General features: G+C 47.6%; 1 protein-coding gene across 1 annotated transcript in view; it reads left to right on the top strand.

Annotated features, from left to right (window-relative positions):
- Nucleotides 1-18364, top strand: part of PITPNB (phosphatidylinositol transfer protein beta) — a 62807-nt gene that overhangs the window by 29055 nt on the left and 15388 nt on the right. Inside the window, exon 8 of the mRNA XM_062182493.1 lies at nt 10415-10492. Coding sequence (XP_062038477.1) covers nt 10415-10492 — 78 coding nt within the window. The remainder of the gene's footprint in view (nt 1-10414; nt 10493-18364) is intronic.

Genomic DNA, 18364 nt, shown 5'->3' with positions numbered 1-18364 from the left:
TTGGAGTTTGTCTGTTGCCGCTCTTGGCTGTGTGGCTGTGCTGCTGCTGAGAGGCCAGCGCCGGACGCCAGGCTGAAGCCAGTCAGGGTTCCAAAGGCTCATCCGAGGTTTGGAGTGGACAGCCCCTTCTCGGTTTAATTGCGCTCCACAGGACTATAATGGGATTGTCGGGCTCATCTCTGCTGCTCTCCCGAGCAGCCTGTGGAGGGCCAGCATAATGTTAAGGATTGTGATGTCAAGGAAGATGAATTGGCTGTTTGTGCTTTTCGCTGCTTCTTTCTGACACTCTCGTTCTGTGGTTAGGGTCATTGTTGTTGGGTGTTTGGGTGGGCAGAACAGTGTCGCTTTTCGGTAGAGGCCGGGGATAAGCTGGTACCTGATGTTCTGATATCCCAGTTGCCTTTGGAAACGAGTATATGTGATTAACTTTTCTGTACATTTAACTGTTTGCATTTGGAACATTCCGTCACACTATTTTGAGTGTTTCTGGTTAACAGTCTAACACTTTTTAATTGTTTTAAGCCAAGAGTGTGTATTGTTTTAAAGTATTTTGCTCATAAAAATTCTCTATCCTACACATTAGTGTTGCTAGGCTGCCGGGACTTGGTCTGGTTTACTTGGGGTTGATTCTTCAGGCAGTAAGCATGGCCACCCCTTGAGCAGACCGTGTTCCCTGCGCTCTGAGCACCTCGGAAGGGCCCGTGTTACCTGTGCCGTGGATCGTGCGGCCTGGGAGCCCTGCCAGGGTGGCAGAGCCTCGGCAGTGTCTCGGTAACATGCTGTGCTGCACTGCCTTCAGGAGAAGCTTCATGATTTTGAAACCATAGAAGAATCATAACATGTATTTTCTGTTTTTTTCTAAAATTTTAGTTATTTGGAAGTCAGAGTTACAGAGAGAAAATGAGAGAGATATTGATCTTCTATCTGCTGGTTCACTTCCCAAGTGGCCCCAGCAGACAGGACTGAACCATGAATTTCATCCAGGTCTCCCACATGGGTGGCAGGAGCCCGAACACTTGGGCCATCCTCTGTGGCTTTTCCCAGGCCATTGGCAGGGAGCTGGATCAGAAGTGGAGCAGTGGAATTCCACCATTGCAGGCAGCGGCTTTACCCACTGTACCACAGTGTTGGCCCCCTTAAAATGTATTTTCTAAATAATCTTCAGGTGATTTGATTTTTCCTATTCCAAATGTAGTACAGGTGGCGGGAAAAGGTTTAATTCTAGGTCACCTCTGTGACATTGCTAATATTTGTCAGCTACAGAAATGACATCTCTGTCCGGGTGAGCTCAGCTCATCCTCCAGGTTACTCAAAGCGGCTCTTCCTGGCCAGGGCTGCATTGGGTTCTCACAGCTTTCCAGACGCCTGTGTGTTTTTGATGTTAGGTCTGTTCCAACTGTTGCTCCTTGTTTCCTAAGAAGGCTTTCTGCTTCTCGGAGCGGCCCAGTGGCTCCCCAGGTCTTGAGATCTGAAAAGCGCCTTTGTCTCTCAGCAGTCCGTGGCAGAGAGCCAGCAGGCCCTGTGGGAGCCAGCTGCTGCCGCCGGCTTGTTCTCTTGAGCCTGCGCAGACACCAGCCCAAGTGAGTGCCTCTTCCCTTTGCTGATGAGAGGAGCCTGGACATTCCCCGCGTCAGAGTGCGGGCTCGCCCTCGATGTACGTGAGAGCTCTCCAGGAAATCACAAAGACAGCGGATTGTGATGCTGCTCCTAGCTCGGTGAGGCCTGGACTAGCAGCCCCCTTCATGTGGGGAAGAAACAGTCCACAGACAGGTTGGGAGGTAGCAGTATGTGCTTAAGAAATTTCCACTTGTCAAATGCTCATATTGCCTTTGCTATGCTGAGAGGCAAACTTGTCCAGCTGTTTTGTAGTAAGTTAATTATTCCCCTCATCTTCACAGAAGATAGGAATTAATACGTGTGAGCACATGTGAACGTGTTTCCCACTCTAGTCTGCTGCCTTATATGGTCAGATACTTGGAAGTCCCCTCAGTGGCGCAGTTAGAGACCCTCCTGTGTCTTTGAAGGCCTAGTTGGATGGCAGTGCCCTCTTGTGGAAAAGCAGCGTGCTGGAATCTTAGCAGGGCTTGTTGGGTTTCTGTTAAAAATCGGTGTACAGCCTCTTCAGCACTACATGGTTTTTCACTCAAACCCGTCATTAATTGTAGATGCATTCCTGATTCTTTCCATGTCCTCACAGTAAGAAGGTGGGAAAGTGATGGAGGTGGTGGGATGGAAAGTAGGTTTGTCCCAGAGTTTGGGTAAGGGGGAGCTGGTGAGAGCCAGGCAAGGCTGCTGTCGCTCAGCTTTCTAGAAGTTGGTAAGAACAGCTCCGAGTCGCGTGTCTAGAGTGCGTTTCTTCAGAAAAGCCCCCTTGCGGCGCCGGCACACCGGGTTCTAGTCCCGGTCAGGGCACCGATCCTGTCCCGGTTGCCCCTCTTCCAGGCCAGCTCTCTGCTGTGGCCAGGGAGGGCAGTGGAGGATGGCCCAAATGCTTGGGCCCTGCACCCCATGGGAGACCAGGAGAAGCACCTGGCTCCTGCCATCGGATCAGCGCGGTGCGCCGGCCGCAGCGCGCCTACCGCGGTGGCCATTGGAGGGTGAACCAACGGCAAAAGGAAGACCTTTCTCTCTGTCTCTCTCTCTCTCACTGTCCACTCTGCCTGTCAAAAAATTAAAAAAAAAAAAAAGAAAAGCCCCCTTCCAACAGTGTGTCGTCTCTTTCTCAAGGAAGACTATCTGGATTGCCAGGGAGCAAAGATCCCTTCAGGTGCTTGGGTCTGAGCGAATGATGCAGCTTCAGTCACGTTGTTGGGATAAAGTTTCACTAGCTTTGGAGTCAGGGCAGCATCTGAGTCCTGCTCGCCAGTCCTGCTCAGCAGTGGTGGGCCGGGGCCAGAACTCCCTTCGCTGCTCCCAGAGGTGATACCGACCCCGTGATCCAGTGTATGAGGTGTGCTGGGGGAATGTGCATCCTTGGCGCAGGAGGAGGTGCTCCCAGGCGGGCCTGAGAATCACACTGCTGCTTGGATATTTGCTTTGAAAGATGGTGTTTAACTGGTTCTTGTTTTTCAGCGACTTTTTTCTCTTTATTGTTAAATACACTAATGGATTAAAAGGGAATCTCAAGAGTTAGGAGCTGAAGGCCAAATAGTGAACTAACATTTTACGATAAGTTGTTTTTGTTTTTGTTTTTTTTTTGACAGGCAGATTTAAGACAGTGAGAGAGAGAGACAGGCAGAGAGAAAGGTCTTCCTTTCTGTTGGTTCACCCCCCAATGGCCACTACGGCCAGCACGCTGCACCAATCCGAAGCCAGGAGCCAGGTGCTTCCTCCTGGTCTCGCATGCGGGTGCAGGGCCCAAGCACTTGCACCATCCTCCACTGCCTTCCCGGGCCACAGCAGAGAGCTGGACTGGAAGAGGAGCAGCCGAGACAGAATCCGGCCTCCCAACCGGGACTAGAACCCGGGGTGCCAGCACCACAGGTGGAGGATTAGCCAAGTGAGCCGTGGCGCCGGCTCGATGAATTTTCAATAGTACATTTTCCCCCTTTTCAGTTTAAGGAATCTGATGTTGTGTGTTCAGTTGTCTACTGTCATACAAGGAAATAGATACCTGCTTGTTAAATAATACTCTCCTAAACACACTGTTTAATGTTTCGGGTATATGTAATTTAATTTTAAAATACGTGATGTTAAAGACCTTTGACAGACTGGACTTAATATATTAAAACTTACTTCGTTGGTGTCTAAAGCATAAAAGGTCTTCATTTTAAAATGTTATAGAAAAACATGCTGATGGGAGCTGGCGTTGTGGCTGAGTAAAGCTGCCGCCTGCAGTGCCAGCCTTGTGTATGGGCACCTGTTCCTGTCCCAGCTGCTCCACTTCTGATCCAGCTCCTTGCTAATGGCCTGGGAAAAGCAGCAGAAGATGGCCCAAGTCCTTGGGTCCTTGCCACACGTGTGGGAGACGTGGAAGAAGCTCCTGGCTCCAGGCTGTTGTGGCCATCTGGGGAGTGAGCCAGCAGATGGAAGATACCTCCTCTTCCTGTAACTCTTTCGAATAAATAAATAAATATTTTTTAAATGCCTATAAATGTTACAAAATTAATATACAAAAGGGCTTCAGGAAAGTTCATGAAAACCCGAATCATCTTTTAATTCCATTTTTCTATGAACTTTTTGAAATCCTAAGTATTTGTGGATGAAGCACACTGATCATGACAGTGTTGGTGACCTTTGGCTGTAAAGAAAAGATCAGGAAAGAGGGCAGCAGTGTTAGCCCAGTTGTGTGCCCTCCAGGCGCCTCCATGCGGGTCCAAGTGGGCTCTCCTGGAGTGGAGCTGTGGGGGCCTTCCGCTGCCCAGTGCTCACTGTGGGTCTAGAAGAGTAGAAAAGTCACACAAAAAGGTGGTCTATTCACATGTGTAGATTTGACTGCATCTCAGTACAGTCTAAAAACTCAGCTTTTAGGATTCGTTGGTGGAAAGCCAGTTTTTAGGATTCGTTGGTGGAAAGCCAGTTAGGATTAATGAGAGGGCTGAATTATAGAATATTTTTTAATGCAGTTTTGTTCCTCTGAGGTACATTCAGTAACAGAAACTAGGCCAACAAGTTATTGACAATTAGTGGTCCCTTGGGAATCTACTTTAATGAATAGATAAGAATGATTTGTAATTAGCATAATAATTATATGCAAATGAATGCTTCTGAATTGCTCTAAAACACTTCTGAACTGTTTAAACAGCCCTCCTGAGATCTTGTTACTCTATTAATTTGTGTAGCAAATCTTTTTTTCATAGATCACGCAAAGATAAACTTCAGCCCAGCCCCTGTCCGAATGATTATGAATTCTGAGGTGGTAGGACCTGAATTAATGAGATTTACTTATACTATATTAATAGTACTCTGTGGGAACCTGAAAGGGTGAGCAATCACAGGGGAGAGGTAATTAAAAATTGTAAAGAAAGCTGTTTATTAGAAAATAACTGTTGGAATCAGTTTCTTAAACAAGTTAGTAAATGTTCTCTCTCTGTATACCTCCATCTTCTGCAATTGCAGAATTTAATGCAGATTTTTTTTTAATGGGCTTACCCCTTGGAATCTGGCTTGAGTTTTGTCAGCTCATTAGTCAGGCATTTGGCTCTAGGGTCAGCTTCGATAGGATCCAGGAAACACCTTTTCGTTTCTTTCTTTCTTTTTTTTTTTTTTTTTTTATGTGCCACAATACTGGAAAGTGCAGGGCAGTGCTAGTAAGTGATGTTTGCTATGTATCTTCCTATTTAAGCGTTTCCTCCAACCCTATGCTTTATTTTTGAGTTAAGATTAAATAAGCTTTGCTAAGTTAAGCAGCAGTGCCCATGCATAGGTTATCGTTGCTTGTGCTGTTTGAATGGACAGTCATCTAATGCCAAAGGAAAGCACTTTGTAGCAGGCAGTGGATAAGTAATATCCCTCTCAGGTTTATGTGTTTGCCCTGTAAACCCCTCCTTGCCTGGTGAGGGGTGAGGGGAGGCCCCACGGAGGGCAGGGCTGCTTTTTATAAGCAGGTGTCAAGGAGTTGCTAATGCTCGAGGTTTGGACTCCCTGTTCCCTGGTTTACACTCAGCCTCACCTCTGGTCACCCATGCATGGCTCCTTAAGCAGTTTCCAGTGTCTGGAGCTCATCTCAGTTTTTCCACAAGCTGTCAAGAAACTCCTACCAGCCTGCCCCCCACCTCCTACTCAATTCCCCATTCATAATCATGAGCTAAATCTGGGCTCAAGGACATTTAGGTTGGCCCAGCACAGATTTTGTACTTGGCATTTGGGGGACAGACACTGTGCTAAAAGATTCATAAAACTAATATTCTTTGCCTTCAGAATGAATCTGGTTTCTATTGAGAGTTTGTGTTGAGAGCTGTAGTGAGTAACAGATGTACACCCAAGAGGTAGCACAACTTTTGTATTCCAGTGACAGAAAACAGTGATTTATAAGAATTTAATGAATGTATTCTGTAGCTCCAGTGTGCAGTCTCAATAATCCGTTTATTTACCGTATTACATTTTATTTTCTTCTCTAAAGGGTGTCTTGACTTTGGCTTGCCTCCTTTTTTACCTAAAGAAGAATTTTCAATTGAATAGAGTTGTATTAGGTCTTATCTGAATCTACTGTTTGCTGCGATCCTTGTGTTTTTCTGTTGTTAAGTCGCGATCATTGGTAGAGCAGGTGGTGTCTGGGGACCTTACTCCACCTTGATAATGATGGTTTTACCAAGCCGCTGTCCTGGCCAGGCCTCTGGGCATTGCACAGATAATTAAAATCAGATCATAGAAAAATTTAAACACAATGTACCTTAGCAATGAGATTTTTCTTTCACACATGATTTTAAAACTCATTTTAAAAATGCATTTCCTTGGCCTGGTGCATTTGCTTTCTTTTTTTTCCCAAGGATTACAGAAAGTGCATAGCAAATTCAGCCTTCAGAATACCCAGGAGCTGAAGACTCAAGTAGGCTACAGCTGTCTTCCCCCACAGTATTCTAAAAGAACTAATGAGATGAGAAGTCTGCAGCTGGTGGCAAGCACAATAAACCATGAGCCAAGGGCTTCTCTTCATCAGAGCCTCCCCTTTCCCCATGGGATCCCAAAGGAGACAGAATACTAACAAAGCCAGCAGGCTGTCTCATTCCACACTATTGCTCATTTGCAGCTATAATTGGTAGCTGAGGTTGCATTCTGTATGCTGAAACTGTCATACATGAAGGAATATATTTGTTCATTGTGATAGGGATGTAAATCGGCCGATTTTCAAATACAGGAAGACCAAACTAGATCCCAACAATCAAATTGTAGCAAAGATGGCACTGTTAAAAAAATTAAATGTTGCGGAGATACAAAACTGAGGTTGTTAAAACTACACCTACTTCCTGCTCTTTAATATCTTGCTGCTTAATTCAGTTGCGTAAATATTTACATAATCCAGCTAACGTGAAAAAGCACAAACATTCCTCGGTTTTGACAAGGTGTATTATTCTCACCTGTCAGGGTTAAGGTGCTGCTGTTAATGATTGGGTTTCGTTATGTTTTCAGTTTACTATCTTTAATATTTGCTGCTTTGTATTGGAGAGGAAAAGGTGGAGAGGGGAAGACTTGGTTTCTTGTGTGTGTGTGTGTGTGTGTGTGTGACATACACAAACTTGTGCCTCATAAAAAAACCTGCCTTGTTGTTTCTGGTGCTGTGGCTTCTTGGTGACTCCCTGGTGTCTTGTCAACACCTTCTCCCCTCCTGTGTGGTGAGCCAGAGTTTGCCCAGCACAGTGGCTTGAGTTGTAGGCCATCGCACCTCCTCTTTGGACTGTATCTCCTCCTCTGTGAAATGTGTGGGTGTGAGTGGTCTTTAAATTTCAGTTAATCTCTTTTTGTTTTTTTTAAGGTTTTATTTTATTTGAGAGGTGGAGTCACAGAGAGAGGGAGAGATGGGTTCACTGCCCAGAAGGTTAGGCCTGGGCCAGATCGAAGCCAGGAGAAGCACAGAGCTTCTTCCCGGTCTTCCACGTGGGTGCAAGGGCTCAAGCATTTGGGCCATCTTCTGCTGCTTTCCCAGGTGCATCAGCAGGGAGCTGGATCAGAAGTGGAGAATCCAGGACTCAAACCAGCACCCATGTGGGGTGCCAGCATCACAGGCAGAGGCTCAACCAACTGTGCCACAGCACCAGCCCCCAAATTAACCTTTGGATTCTGTGGAGCCTTGATTCAGAACAGTGTCTCCAGGACTGAATGGCCTCACTGACAGTGGGGCCTAGAGTGGAGAAGCTCCGGAGTGCCTCTCCGTTTTGTTCAGTTGGTGACCACTGCGTCCAGTAGGTATGGAAAATGCCTGCCATTGTCAACCTGGTAGGGACCTGAGCTTAGAAAGGAAAAACCGTCCGCTCACAACACTGCCATTGGGTGCCCGTTGTGCCTAGGCCTCTCCTGGGGTCAAGTAGCCCCTTCGTGATGAGATTTGTGCTGGCCACAGTTTAGACCTCTTTTCTTAAACTTGTTTTTTCATGTATATTCAACATTTATATGTTACCAGTTTCATTCCTTTAGCCCTCATGATAATTGTGTATACTCGATTCCGTATTTCACTAGGAGTGGGCAGCTTTAAAACTCAAAAGAAGTAGCTCTGCAGGCTCTACATCGTCAATTCAAAGCTCCCACTTCTTTCTCCCCTCATATTTTAATAAATCCCAAAGTAAGTTTCCTGTGTAGTCGTGGCCTGTGTGTTGGCCGAGTGTTTACTTGCTAATGGCACATGAGCTCATGGAGTGACTGTCCTGTAACTGCTGGCCACTTCCACTTGGTAAAAGGTGCTGTTTACTGTTCAACTCATCCAGACTCAGATTTTGTTTAAGAGAAAACGAAAAACCACTTGATGCCCATGCACTTGGTGGCATCACACCCAAGTAGGTAGTCAAAAGGTGGCAAACGGATTTTTCCAAATGGAATAAATTGGTGCCCACTGGCCAGCCTTCAGGGCATTATACTGATAACAAAAATGTAATCATTAACATGTTTTAAACACAGTGCACTTCAGCAGTAAGCCATTTCTACTTTAAAATTCATTTTAGAAATGCATTTCTTTGGTTTCTATTCTGACTTGAATTCTCTTGTCAGTTAAACCATAGGTCCTGGGGTTTTAGTTACCTTTTCTTTGTTTGCTTTCCTTTCTCAGCTGAACTGGCTTTTTAGGTCCTAGAGCCCTGTATGGGTTCTTCTCAGCGCCTCATTCCTTGAACTGCCCCTTAACAACCTTCTACTTAGGTGCTCAAGGCAGTGAGGCTGAGAGTGCTTATTTGATATCATGCACAGTATTTTCAATTTTTGAGAAAAGTCTTTTTTTTTGAGCGTGTCTTTGGGTTTGGGTTCTAAGCTTCTGATGTAGAAGAGTATTTTCTGTACTTACAGATTGATTTATGTTGGCAGAAGAACGTTTGCCCCATTGTGACTCCAGGTCCTGTGACCACCTGTGCAAAGGGCTTAATTCTGAGGATGCATTTGGAATAGGAAGCTAAGGACTCGTACCAGCTGACAGCAGTTGCACTTACTGCTGGTGCCCAGACAGACGAAGGAACTCGAGCTGTCCATCTCCTTGCAGGCGGCTCATCCCAGATCCTCGTTCCTCTCCCAAGTTGCATGTCTGAGAGCATGCAGAACCCACATAGCCAGCTAAGTGTGCCTGTTTAATTATTTTAGCTCAGTGTCGGGCCTCTTTTATGACTTCTAGACAACCTTTAGACAGACTTCAAGCTCAGGATCACATGCCCAAGTTTTCAGAGTTTCATTTTTCTCCCTTTTTTCCCATTTCTTCCTTGTGTAATTAGTTGATTACATTCTGTTTAGGAATTTCTGACTTGCCATTTGCATTTACTGGAGTAGCTGTCGCGTCGTAAGTGGCTGCTTCGCAGTGTGTCGAGTTGTGAGTTTACATTGTACTTCAGAACACGTCAGTGCTTGCCGCCCTTATCTCTAGCTCAGTCAGTGTTACGCAGGGGTTCACATCTGACTTCTCTGTGTTTTTTCCAAAGTATGTGGTCCTTTCACTGGTGCTGTACAGGACCCCAGTTCAGAAAACCCACTCAGGAAGGCAGGGGAGCTCTTTTTCCTTGCGGTGTTTTAAACTGACCTGCTGACCCTTGGCTACTGTTCACTGTTACAACCCACTTCTGTGCTTTTAAAATCTGGGTGTTAGCCTTTGAAAAGTAGCAAATACTAAGGGAAGCAATTTACACACACTAGAACCTTGACTGAAACCCAAGTCTTGGGTCTTCTCTCCTGTTGAGTGATGTAACAGGGCAGTTCCGTGATGCCCCTCCCTCACCCGCCTTTTGTCATTGTTGTTCCATGAGGAAGCCAAAGTGTATGTGGACTGTTGCTGTCTGTGGACAAGGGTTTGCAGAGGCCCAGCAAGAAATGGAGGTCTCTGCACAGACCCCACTGTGGAAGCTGCTGGGGGGTGCTGGGAAATCTGCAGTACTGGTTTGTGCTCCATCGCAGTGGCAGCCTTCTGGGAGGTGTAAGGAGTCCAGAGTGATTGTCACAACCGGGATGGCTGTGTTTGAGTGGGATTTGTCTGGTGCCTTCTAGTGTCAGAATTCTGAGGCAGCTGCAAAGTGTGAGATTGTTCTTAGAGATAGCTGTCCAGGCAGCAGGTGCTATTCCACACTGTTGTTACTTCTTGTTACGTGGTGGTTGTGCCTCAGGTAAACGCTTAAAGCAGGGGAGGCTGGGCTGAAAACACAGTGCCCTCCAGAAGTGTTTTCCCCCTTTTATGCAAGGCCTCCGGAAGTTCTGATTGCTTTCTCTCGTGGGTTTTGGTGGCTGAAAAGTGAACTCTTGTGGCCAGGTTAGGGGATTTCTCTGATTTTCTTTTCTTCTTTGTTTTGTTTTACAGGACTACAAAGCTGATGAAGATCCAGCATTATTCCAGTCAGTCAAGACCAAGAGAGGCCCTTTGGGACCCAACTGGAAGGTACTGGATTCTGACCTTTCTGACAAGCAGAGGCTTGGCAAGAGAATGCTTGACAGGTCCTGAGTCTTGAAGAGCTGCTTAAGTGAAAAATAGAAATGGCATGAAAATGGTTTTATCTGTGATAAGGACTTAGAACCACGTGCAGGTGGCCAGCAAGCCTGTGCTGCTTTCACAGGGTGGAGCCAGACTGTCACTTGGAGCATGAGTGTTCCGCTGCTAACTCTGAAAGCAGACGAGTGACTTAGGCTGTGGGGACTTCAGTGTTCTCTCCGAGACTGGAAGCACTGCCAAAATCCATGTTAAGTGAAGGTTTATAGTTTAAGTTCCCTTCAACCAAGCTCGTGTTCCTGGCCTTTCAGTAGCTGGACCTTTGGGAAGCAGGACGCTGGGGAGCAGTCTTGGGGAGGGGTTGTTGAATGAGGAGAACACCTATATTCACGGAAGTGAAAAAAGTAATGCCAAGGCGATCATTTACGTTGCTAAAGAAAAGAATGCATTAAAGACGTCCAATAATAACTAAAGGACAGACTCTTCACGGAGGCTTAGTATGTTGATGGCAAGTTATTACAGCTGTTTCGACAGAAGAGGAGGGGCAGAGAGACCTAAACCTGCCCAGAACAGATTGCCTCCCCCCAGGTCTGCTGGTGCTGTAGCCAGTCACAGGCCATCCGCTGATGATGTCTTGGCGCTGGTTGTTGCTTGCAGGTGGAGGATGCCTGTTGCTGAGTGGTTTTCCATGGTTGTCAGACTGCTTATGACCATCTTGTGACTGTGTTTCAGAAGGAGTGATTCATATAGTATCTTATTTTCACTCTTGTTCTCTGGATAGAGATCAGTTGAAAATTCTTCGAATTTAACAGCTATGACTGCAAACTTTTAAACTTAATACCAGAGGAGCCAGCCTTGTGACATAGCAGGTAGAGCTGTCGCCTGCGATGCCAGCATCCCATGTGGGCGCTGGCTTATGTCCTCGCTGTTCCACTTCTGATCCAGCTCCCTGCTAATGGCCTGGGAAAGCATCAGAGGATGAGCCAAGTGTCTGGGCCATTGTCACCCAAATGGGAGACCTGAATGAAACTGTAGGCTCCTGGCTTTGGCCTGGCCTGGCACTGGCTGTTGCAGCCATCTGTGAAGTGAACCAGCAGATTAAAGATCTCTCATTTTCTATGTGTGTGTGTGTCTCTCTGTCGCTCTCTCTCTGACTTTGAACTAAATAAATCTTAGGGGCCGGTGCTGTGACACAGCAGTTTAAAAGCCCCAGCCTGCGGTGCTGGCATCCCATATGGCACTTGTTTGATTCCCAGCTGCTCCACTTCTGATCCAGCTCCCTGCTGATGCACCTGGGAAAGCAACAGAGGATGGCCCAAGTGCTTGGGAGACCCGGAAGAGGCTTCTGGCTTCAGCCTGGCCCAGCCCCATTTATTATAGCCATCTGGGGAGTGAACCAGCAGGTGGAAGACCTTCTCTGTCTCTACCTCTCTAACTTTAAAAAATGAATTAATCTAAAAAAGGAAACATGCTTAACACTCAGAAAGTGATAGATGTCACTTGCATATTACAGGAATAAACTCAGTATGCATCATCCAGGAACGGATTTGAAAAATGGACGCTCCCTTTTCAGATTCCTGGTTCCAAAGTTAAGAGTCTCTGAGATTTGAGCTGGCCCTGGGTCTTGTAGTGAGAGCAGCAGCCAGGTGGCTCCCTGCAGGGCTGCTCCCTTGAGTGCCAGCTGTCTAGCCAGTGGGACTTCCACAGGGAGTGAAAGAGCAGGGCATTGAGACTCATGGGTGGAATAAACAGTGATTCTTCAGATTACCAGTTTTTCAAGTATACGCTTTAAAAGAAACACTGTGTTGTGTGGTGGGCCGTTCTTGGGCATGTGCTCGAATCTTTCCTGTGAGAACTCCTAACTGATTTTATAAGAGGCACCCAAAGTGGCTTCTATCTATCTGATTGCCAATTCTTCAGGAACTTGGAATGTATTGTATTTTTGTTTTGACCTTTTTAAACAAACCTTTTCTTTTACTATTGATTAACATTTACTTAAAAATTTCAGAGTAGGTTTTTAGAAATAATACAAATTTTACATTTTTGTGGGTAGCAGTCTTTCCCCCGCCTGGTTTTCCTGTGTTAAACATTAATGATGGTGGACTGCTGGCTAACAGGAAACCTTTCCACTCACCGGCCTGTTGGTTTTCACTTCAGCCAGGTGATGGTGGAGGCTGCTCCACCTCAAAATTGAGTTACTGGTTTTCAGTGAGTCCCTGTGATCTCAGAAGTAGCGAGGGGATAAACAAGAGTAACGAACGTCTGCTTCCAGCTGCAAGGAGGAGAGGCGGAAGGATGACAGGAGTTGACTACGACACAGGGAAGTAGGAGCCTGTGGCCTGGATCTTGTGGGCAGCTTCTGTAAAGACATTGGGCACGCCCTCCTTTTCAGTAGCACTGGGGGAGGAGGACTGTACTTCAGAAATGGGAGGAAGTCATAAGTAGAAAATACATGGTAAGCGAGAAGGAAAAGGAAACCCTGCTCTGGACACGCTTCGCCCTGGTTGTGTGGAAGAATGCACTTGGGTGAGTGCTGCCTGCTGGCTCCCCAGCCTCTCGAGCCCTCAGCCAGCCACCCCAAACCTTCCAGCAGAACAGCGCTCATTCGCCAGTAGAATCCACTCTGCATTCAAGGCCAAGTGCAGATCGGATGAGCCTGGTGAGAAGCCTGTGCGCAGTCGCTCCCAGAGAGCACTGCCCTCGCCTGCTACACTGGACTGGATAGGAGAGAGCAGCCTCCTTAGCACAGGGACCATCGCAGGTCACGTTCACAGGTCACATCTCACAGCCTTCCTGTGGGATGAGTACAGCTGCTTCATGTTCCGAATGAGGAACTTGGCCAGAGAAACACAGATGATGGTTGTAGGGAGAATAGCATGACGTCTGCCGTTTCTGGAGCACTGGATCCAGTGCTAGTCACAAGTAGGTAAGACATGGAGACGTAGCAGAGAGTCATGGTCGCCACTCTGTACTTTCCATGCCCTCCTGAACCATGACCATTGTGTGACACTCTCTGTGTGTCTGGTATTGTCCAGAATTTGACCATTTCTGTTACACAATACGTTGTATAACAGTGGGGGAACACAACCCCTTGACGGGCACTGAGGGAAGTGTATTATGTGTCCATTGGGAATCTGCACAACTGTGACATGGATGCACTTGACCAGAGGGTCAAGAGAGCTCTGAGCTTGGGTTTCCCCATCTTTGAAATGGGAGTGGTGTTTGTTACCACCTCAAAGTTGGAAAATCTGTTTTTGTTTTTTTAGTTCTTATTTATTTGAAAGGCAAAGAGAAAGAGATCTCATACCCAACGGTTCACTCCCCAAATGCCCACCGCAGCCGAGACTTCACCCTGTGTCTCCGTGTTGGTAGGAGGGACCCTAAGTCTTTGAACCAACACTGCTGCCTCCCGGAGTGTACAAGAGCAGGAAGCTGGAATGGAGAGCAGAGCCAGCACGCAGACCTCGGCCCTCTGGGACGGAGTGCAGCTGTCCCAGCTGGTGGCTCAGCAGCTGTACCGAATGCCTGCCCGAGTGAAGCCGTGAGCGTTAGGTTTCCAGTACAGAGGAGGTACACAGTGAATGTTAGCTCTCGTCATTGTCAGCATGTTTTTGTCTTTGAAAACCAAGTTATTCCCCTTCAACACTCTGGCATTGACAAGAGCTGTGTTTCACCCTTGTGAGACATACCTACTCCCTACCCTCATCCACGTGCTTGGTGGTGGTTAACCACCTCCTGCCTCTCCTGGCCCTGGCCTTCATGGTTAGGTATTTATGGCTGACTTGGGCAGCTATAAAGCAAAGGGCCACACAGTCTAGAAAGCCTTTGACAGCAGGGAAGGTAGGCTTTGTTGGGAACAGATTGTCATATTTTCCACATTTGTTAGATCCCATACCATTTGTCTAGCCTATTATATAATACACACCTTTTATTTTTCAAAAAACTACAAACCCAGATGTAGACTTCATTTTTCCTCTGAAGAAAGATTTTTTTTATAAAGATTTATTCATTTATTTACTTGAAAGAGTTACACAGAGAGAGAAGGAGAGGCAGAGAGAGAGAGAGAGAGAGGTCTTCCAACCAATGGTTCACTTCCCAATTGGCCACAACGGCCGGAGCTGCGCCGATTTGAAGCCAGGAGCCAGGAGCTTCTTCCGGGTTTCCCATGTGGCTGCAGGGGCCCATCTTCCACTGCTTTCCCAGGCCATAGCAGAGAGCTGGATGGGAAGTGGAGCAGCTGGGTCTTGAACTGGCACCCATATGAGATGCCGGTGCTTCAGGCCAGGGCGTTAACCTGCTGCGCCACAGTGCCGGCCCCATGAAGAAAGATTTTTTAAAAATCTGAGCACATGAATTATATTTTGTTACTTTGAGTTCAACAATTGATTAAGTAACTGTGTGCATAGTAACAGGAGTGTGTGTGTGAGTGTGTGTGTGTGTGTGTGTGAACATTTATTTGAAAGGCAGATTTATAGAGAGGGAGAGTCAGAGATCTTCCATCCATTGGATGTCTCATGCCTGCGACAGCCAGGGCTGGGCCAGACCAATGCCAAGGGCCTCTTCCAGATTTCCCACAGAGGCCTAGGCACTTAGACCATCTGCTGCTTTCCCAGGCACATTAACAGGGAGCTGGATCAGAACTGAAGCACCAGGACTGGAACTGGTACCCATATAGGATGCTGGCATCACAGGCAGTGGCTACTAAACTACATTAGCGGCCCCAAGAGTATAAATTATAACCTAATGAAAATTTTTGCTTCAAAGCAAAATTGTGCATTTCTTTTTTTTTTTTAATATTTATTTGAAAGTTGCAAAGAGATGGAGTGGTGGGGGTGTCTTCCATCTGCTGGTTCACTCCCCAAATAGCCACATCGGCCAGAGCTGGGCTGATCCAAAGCCAGGAGCCAGAAGCTCCTTCCAGGTCTCCCATGCGGGTGCAGGGGCCCAAGGCTTTCCCAGGACATAGCAGAGAGCTGGATCAGAAGTGGAGCAGGCCGGCGCCGTGCCTCAATAAGCTAATTCTCCACCTGCGGCGCCGGCACACCGGGTTCTAGTCCCGGTTGCTCCTCTTCCAGGCAAGCTCTCTGCTGTGGCCCGGGAGTGTAGTGGAGGATGGCCCAAGTGCTTGGGCCCTGCACCCCATGGGAGACCAGGAGAAGCACCTGGCTCCTGGTTCGGATCAGCACAGTGCGCCAGCCGCAGTGGCCATTGAGGGGTGAACCAACGGAAAAAGGAAGACCTCTCTCACTGTCCACTCTGCCTGTCAAAAAAATTAAGATTATATATATATATAAAGTGGAGCCGCGGGGACTGGAACCAGTGCCCATATGGGATGCTGGCTCTGCAGGTGGGGGCTTTACCCTCTGTGCCACAGCTCCAGCCCCTTGTGCATTTCTGGTGGATGTAAACGCCTTGCTTCCCTGTAGCACTGGCTGCACACAAGTGCATTGTGTGCGTGCTCCTCTTGTGGTTTCAGGTGTGGGTGTGTGCACTCTGTAGACAGGACTGCCTGTTCTGATGGTTTATCAAAAACATTTCCCCCGTGGATTTCTTCTAGGTTTCCAGTTGGCCTTGTTCTGATCTGGGTGAGATGCAGTTGTTTCCCCAAATTGAAGCCCTACCTTTGAAGGTTATGATGTCCTGTTTATCCTGTGGCAAGCCCTTGTTTTCTTTCTTCAAATTTAAGTCAGACACCTATTGAAGACTTGATCTTCTGTGTCTACATCTATTTCCTTATTAAGAATTGGGCCTTGAAAGGTCTTTGTAGAGGCTTTGCCAAAGCATCTGTCCATGTCTCCAGAACTTCAGCCCGCACTCTGAACGTTGGCATACAGAAGGGTCAAGATGGAGTTGACCTAGAAATTACGTTCACCTGTTATCTTTATGCATGTGCTTTTTCGAATCACAAAGGTGTGGTCCTGCTTGTCACTCTGGTCTGAGCAGAAGCTCCAGCTGGAGCACGGCCTTTAGGGTTACCCTCTAGCTGCTGAGCCGTAGTCTGCACGTCGCCCTGGATCCTGCACACCAGTGGAAGTCGCCGTGTGGTTGCCTGCCATCTGACCGTGATACCTTTTTCTTTTTACCCTGACCTAGAAAAGGATGATGCAGCCTTGGTCATTGTGGCCCAAGTTAAGGAATGTAAGCAGGTGATAGGGAGACGTTGAAATCCAGCTGTGGAAATGTCTCTTGAGATAGACTGTCAGGAAAGTGACCAGCATCTCCTCCCGGGGCCGAGGGCAGTGTGCTTTATTGGTGGTCACCCTGGTAGAAGGACTGAGGGTGCACGCTTGTGTCTTGTAAGAACATGGCGCTGAGGCTCGGGAGGACGGAAGGCAGTCGACAGCTCCCTCCCTATAATCTCACTTTTGAAACCTCCCAATGGTAACCCAGAGGCGCAATCATTGGGTTCCGGTTAGAGCAGGTTTCAGAACACATGTGACAAGGCAGACCTTTAAACATAGCTGCTTTTGTTTTTCCTTTTTTGAGTACTTTGGCAACTAGATTTTTTTTTTAAAGATTATTTATTTGAAAGAGTTACACAGAGAAAGAGAGAGAGAGAAGGAGAAGCAGAGAGAGCGAGAGCTTCCAACTGCTGGTTGACTCCCCGATTGGCCACAATGGCCGGAGCTGAGCCAATTTGGAGCCAGGTGCTTCTTCTGGGTCTCTCATGAGGGTACAGGGGCCCAAGGGCTTTGGCTGTCTTCTGCTGCTTTCCCAGGGCATAGCAGAGAGCTGGATCGGAAGTGGCGCAGCTGGGACTAGAATCAGTGCCCATATGGGATGCCAGCACTACAGGCAGCGGCTTTACCCACTACGCCACAGTGCTGGCCCTAGCAACTGGATTTTTAATTCAGTTATTAAAGTACATATTTAACTGGGCCAGGCCAAAGCCAGGAGCTTCATCCATGTCTCTCACATGGATGGTAGCGGGGGTCCCAAATACCTGGGCTGTCTTCTGCTGCTTTCCCAGGCTTGTTAGCAGGGAACTGGCTTATAAGTGAGGAAGCCCAGACCCCAGCCAGTGCTCATAGGGAATGCTGCTTAATCTGCACCACAGCGCCAGCCCCTGATTATTAAAGGCAGAGCTGGCAAGAGAGAGGAGAAGAGAGACAGAGGGAGAGCCCTTCCACCTGCTGGGTCACTCTTCAGATGGCTGCAACAGCCAAGGCTGAGCCGGCCAGGAGTCAGGAACTCCAGCATGGTGTCCTACACAGGTGGCAGGGACCCCAGCACTTCGGCGATCTTCTGGTCTTTCCTGTGCACATGAGCAAGGAGCCGAATTGGGAGCCAGGACTCTAACCGGCACTCTGACATAGGATGCTGGTATCACGTGCAGTAGCTTAACCCAGTGTGCCACAGTGCCAGCCCCACAGTCCTGCATGGTTTAAAAAGGGGGAGGGGTGGAGACTGTATAAGTTATGCGGAATACTCGGTTTGGAGGAATGTGGAAAACGGTTTCTCACAGCATTTGGTGCCTCTGTCAGGGTAGTGGTCTGTCTCCCTTCTCCACTGCTTGGCTGGCTGGCTGACTTCTCGCGGTGTGTGGAAGTGCTGGCACAGAGGCTGGCTCAGAGTAAGTGCTCAGGATTTGCTGGATATGTTAACTAACTGTCTTAAACCAGATGAAAATCAAATGTTGGACTTGCCATCATTTCCACGGCACATCTTGACCCATGGCTACCTACACGAAAATGAGAGCATGGCTCTCGGTTGGGGAGGGCCTGAAGGTGGGTGGTTGGCTTTAAATTGCGGTGCGCATCATTCATGTATGTTGTGTAGCCCTATGTTGGTATTGACTGAAACACACGCTGGCAGCAGCCCCAG

This window comes from Lepus europaeus, chromosome 23, assembly GCF_033115175.1.
Source record: "Lepus europaeus isolate LE1 chromosome 23, mLepTim1.pri, whole genome shotgun sequence".
Taxonomy (NCBI): Eukaryota; Metazoa; Chordata; class Mammalia; order Lagomorpha; family Leporidae; genus Lepus; species Lepus europaeus.
This window is presented reverse-complemented; position numbering and strand designations above follow the sequence as displayed.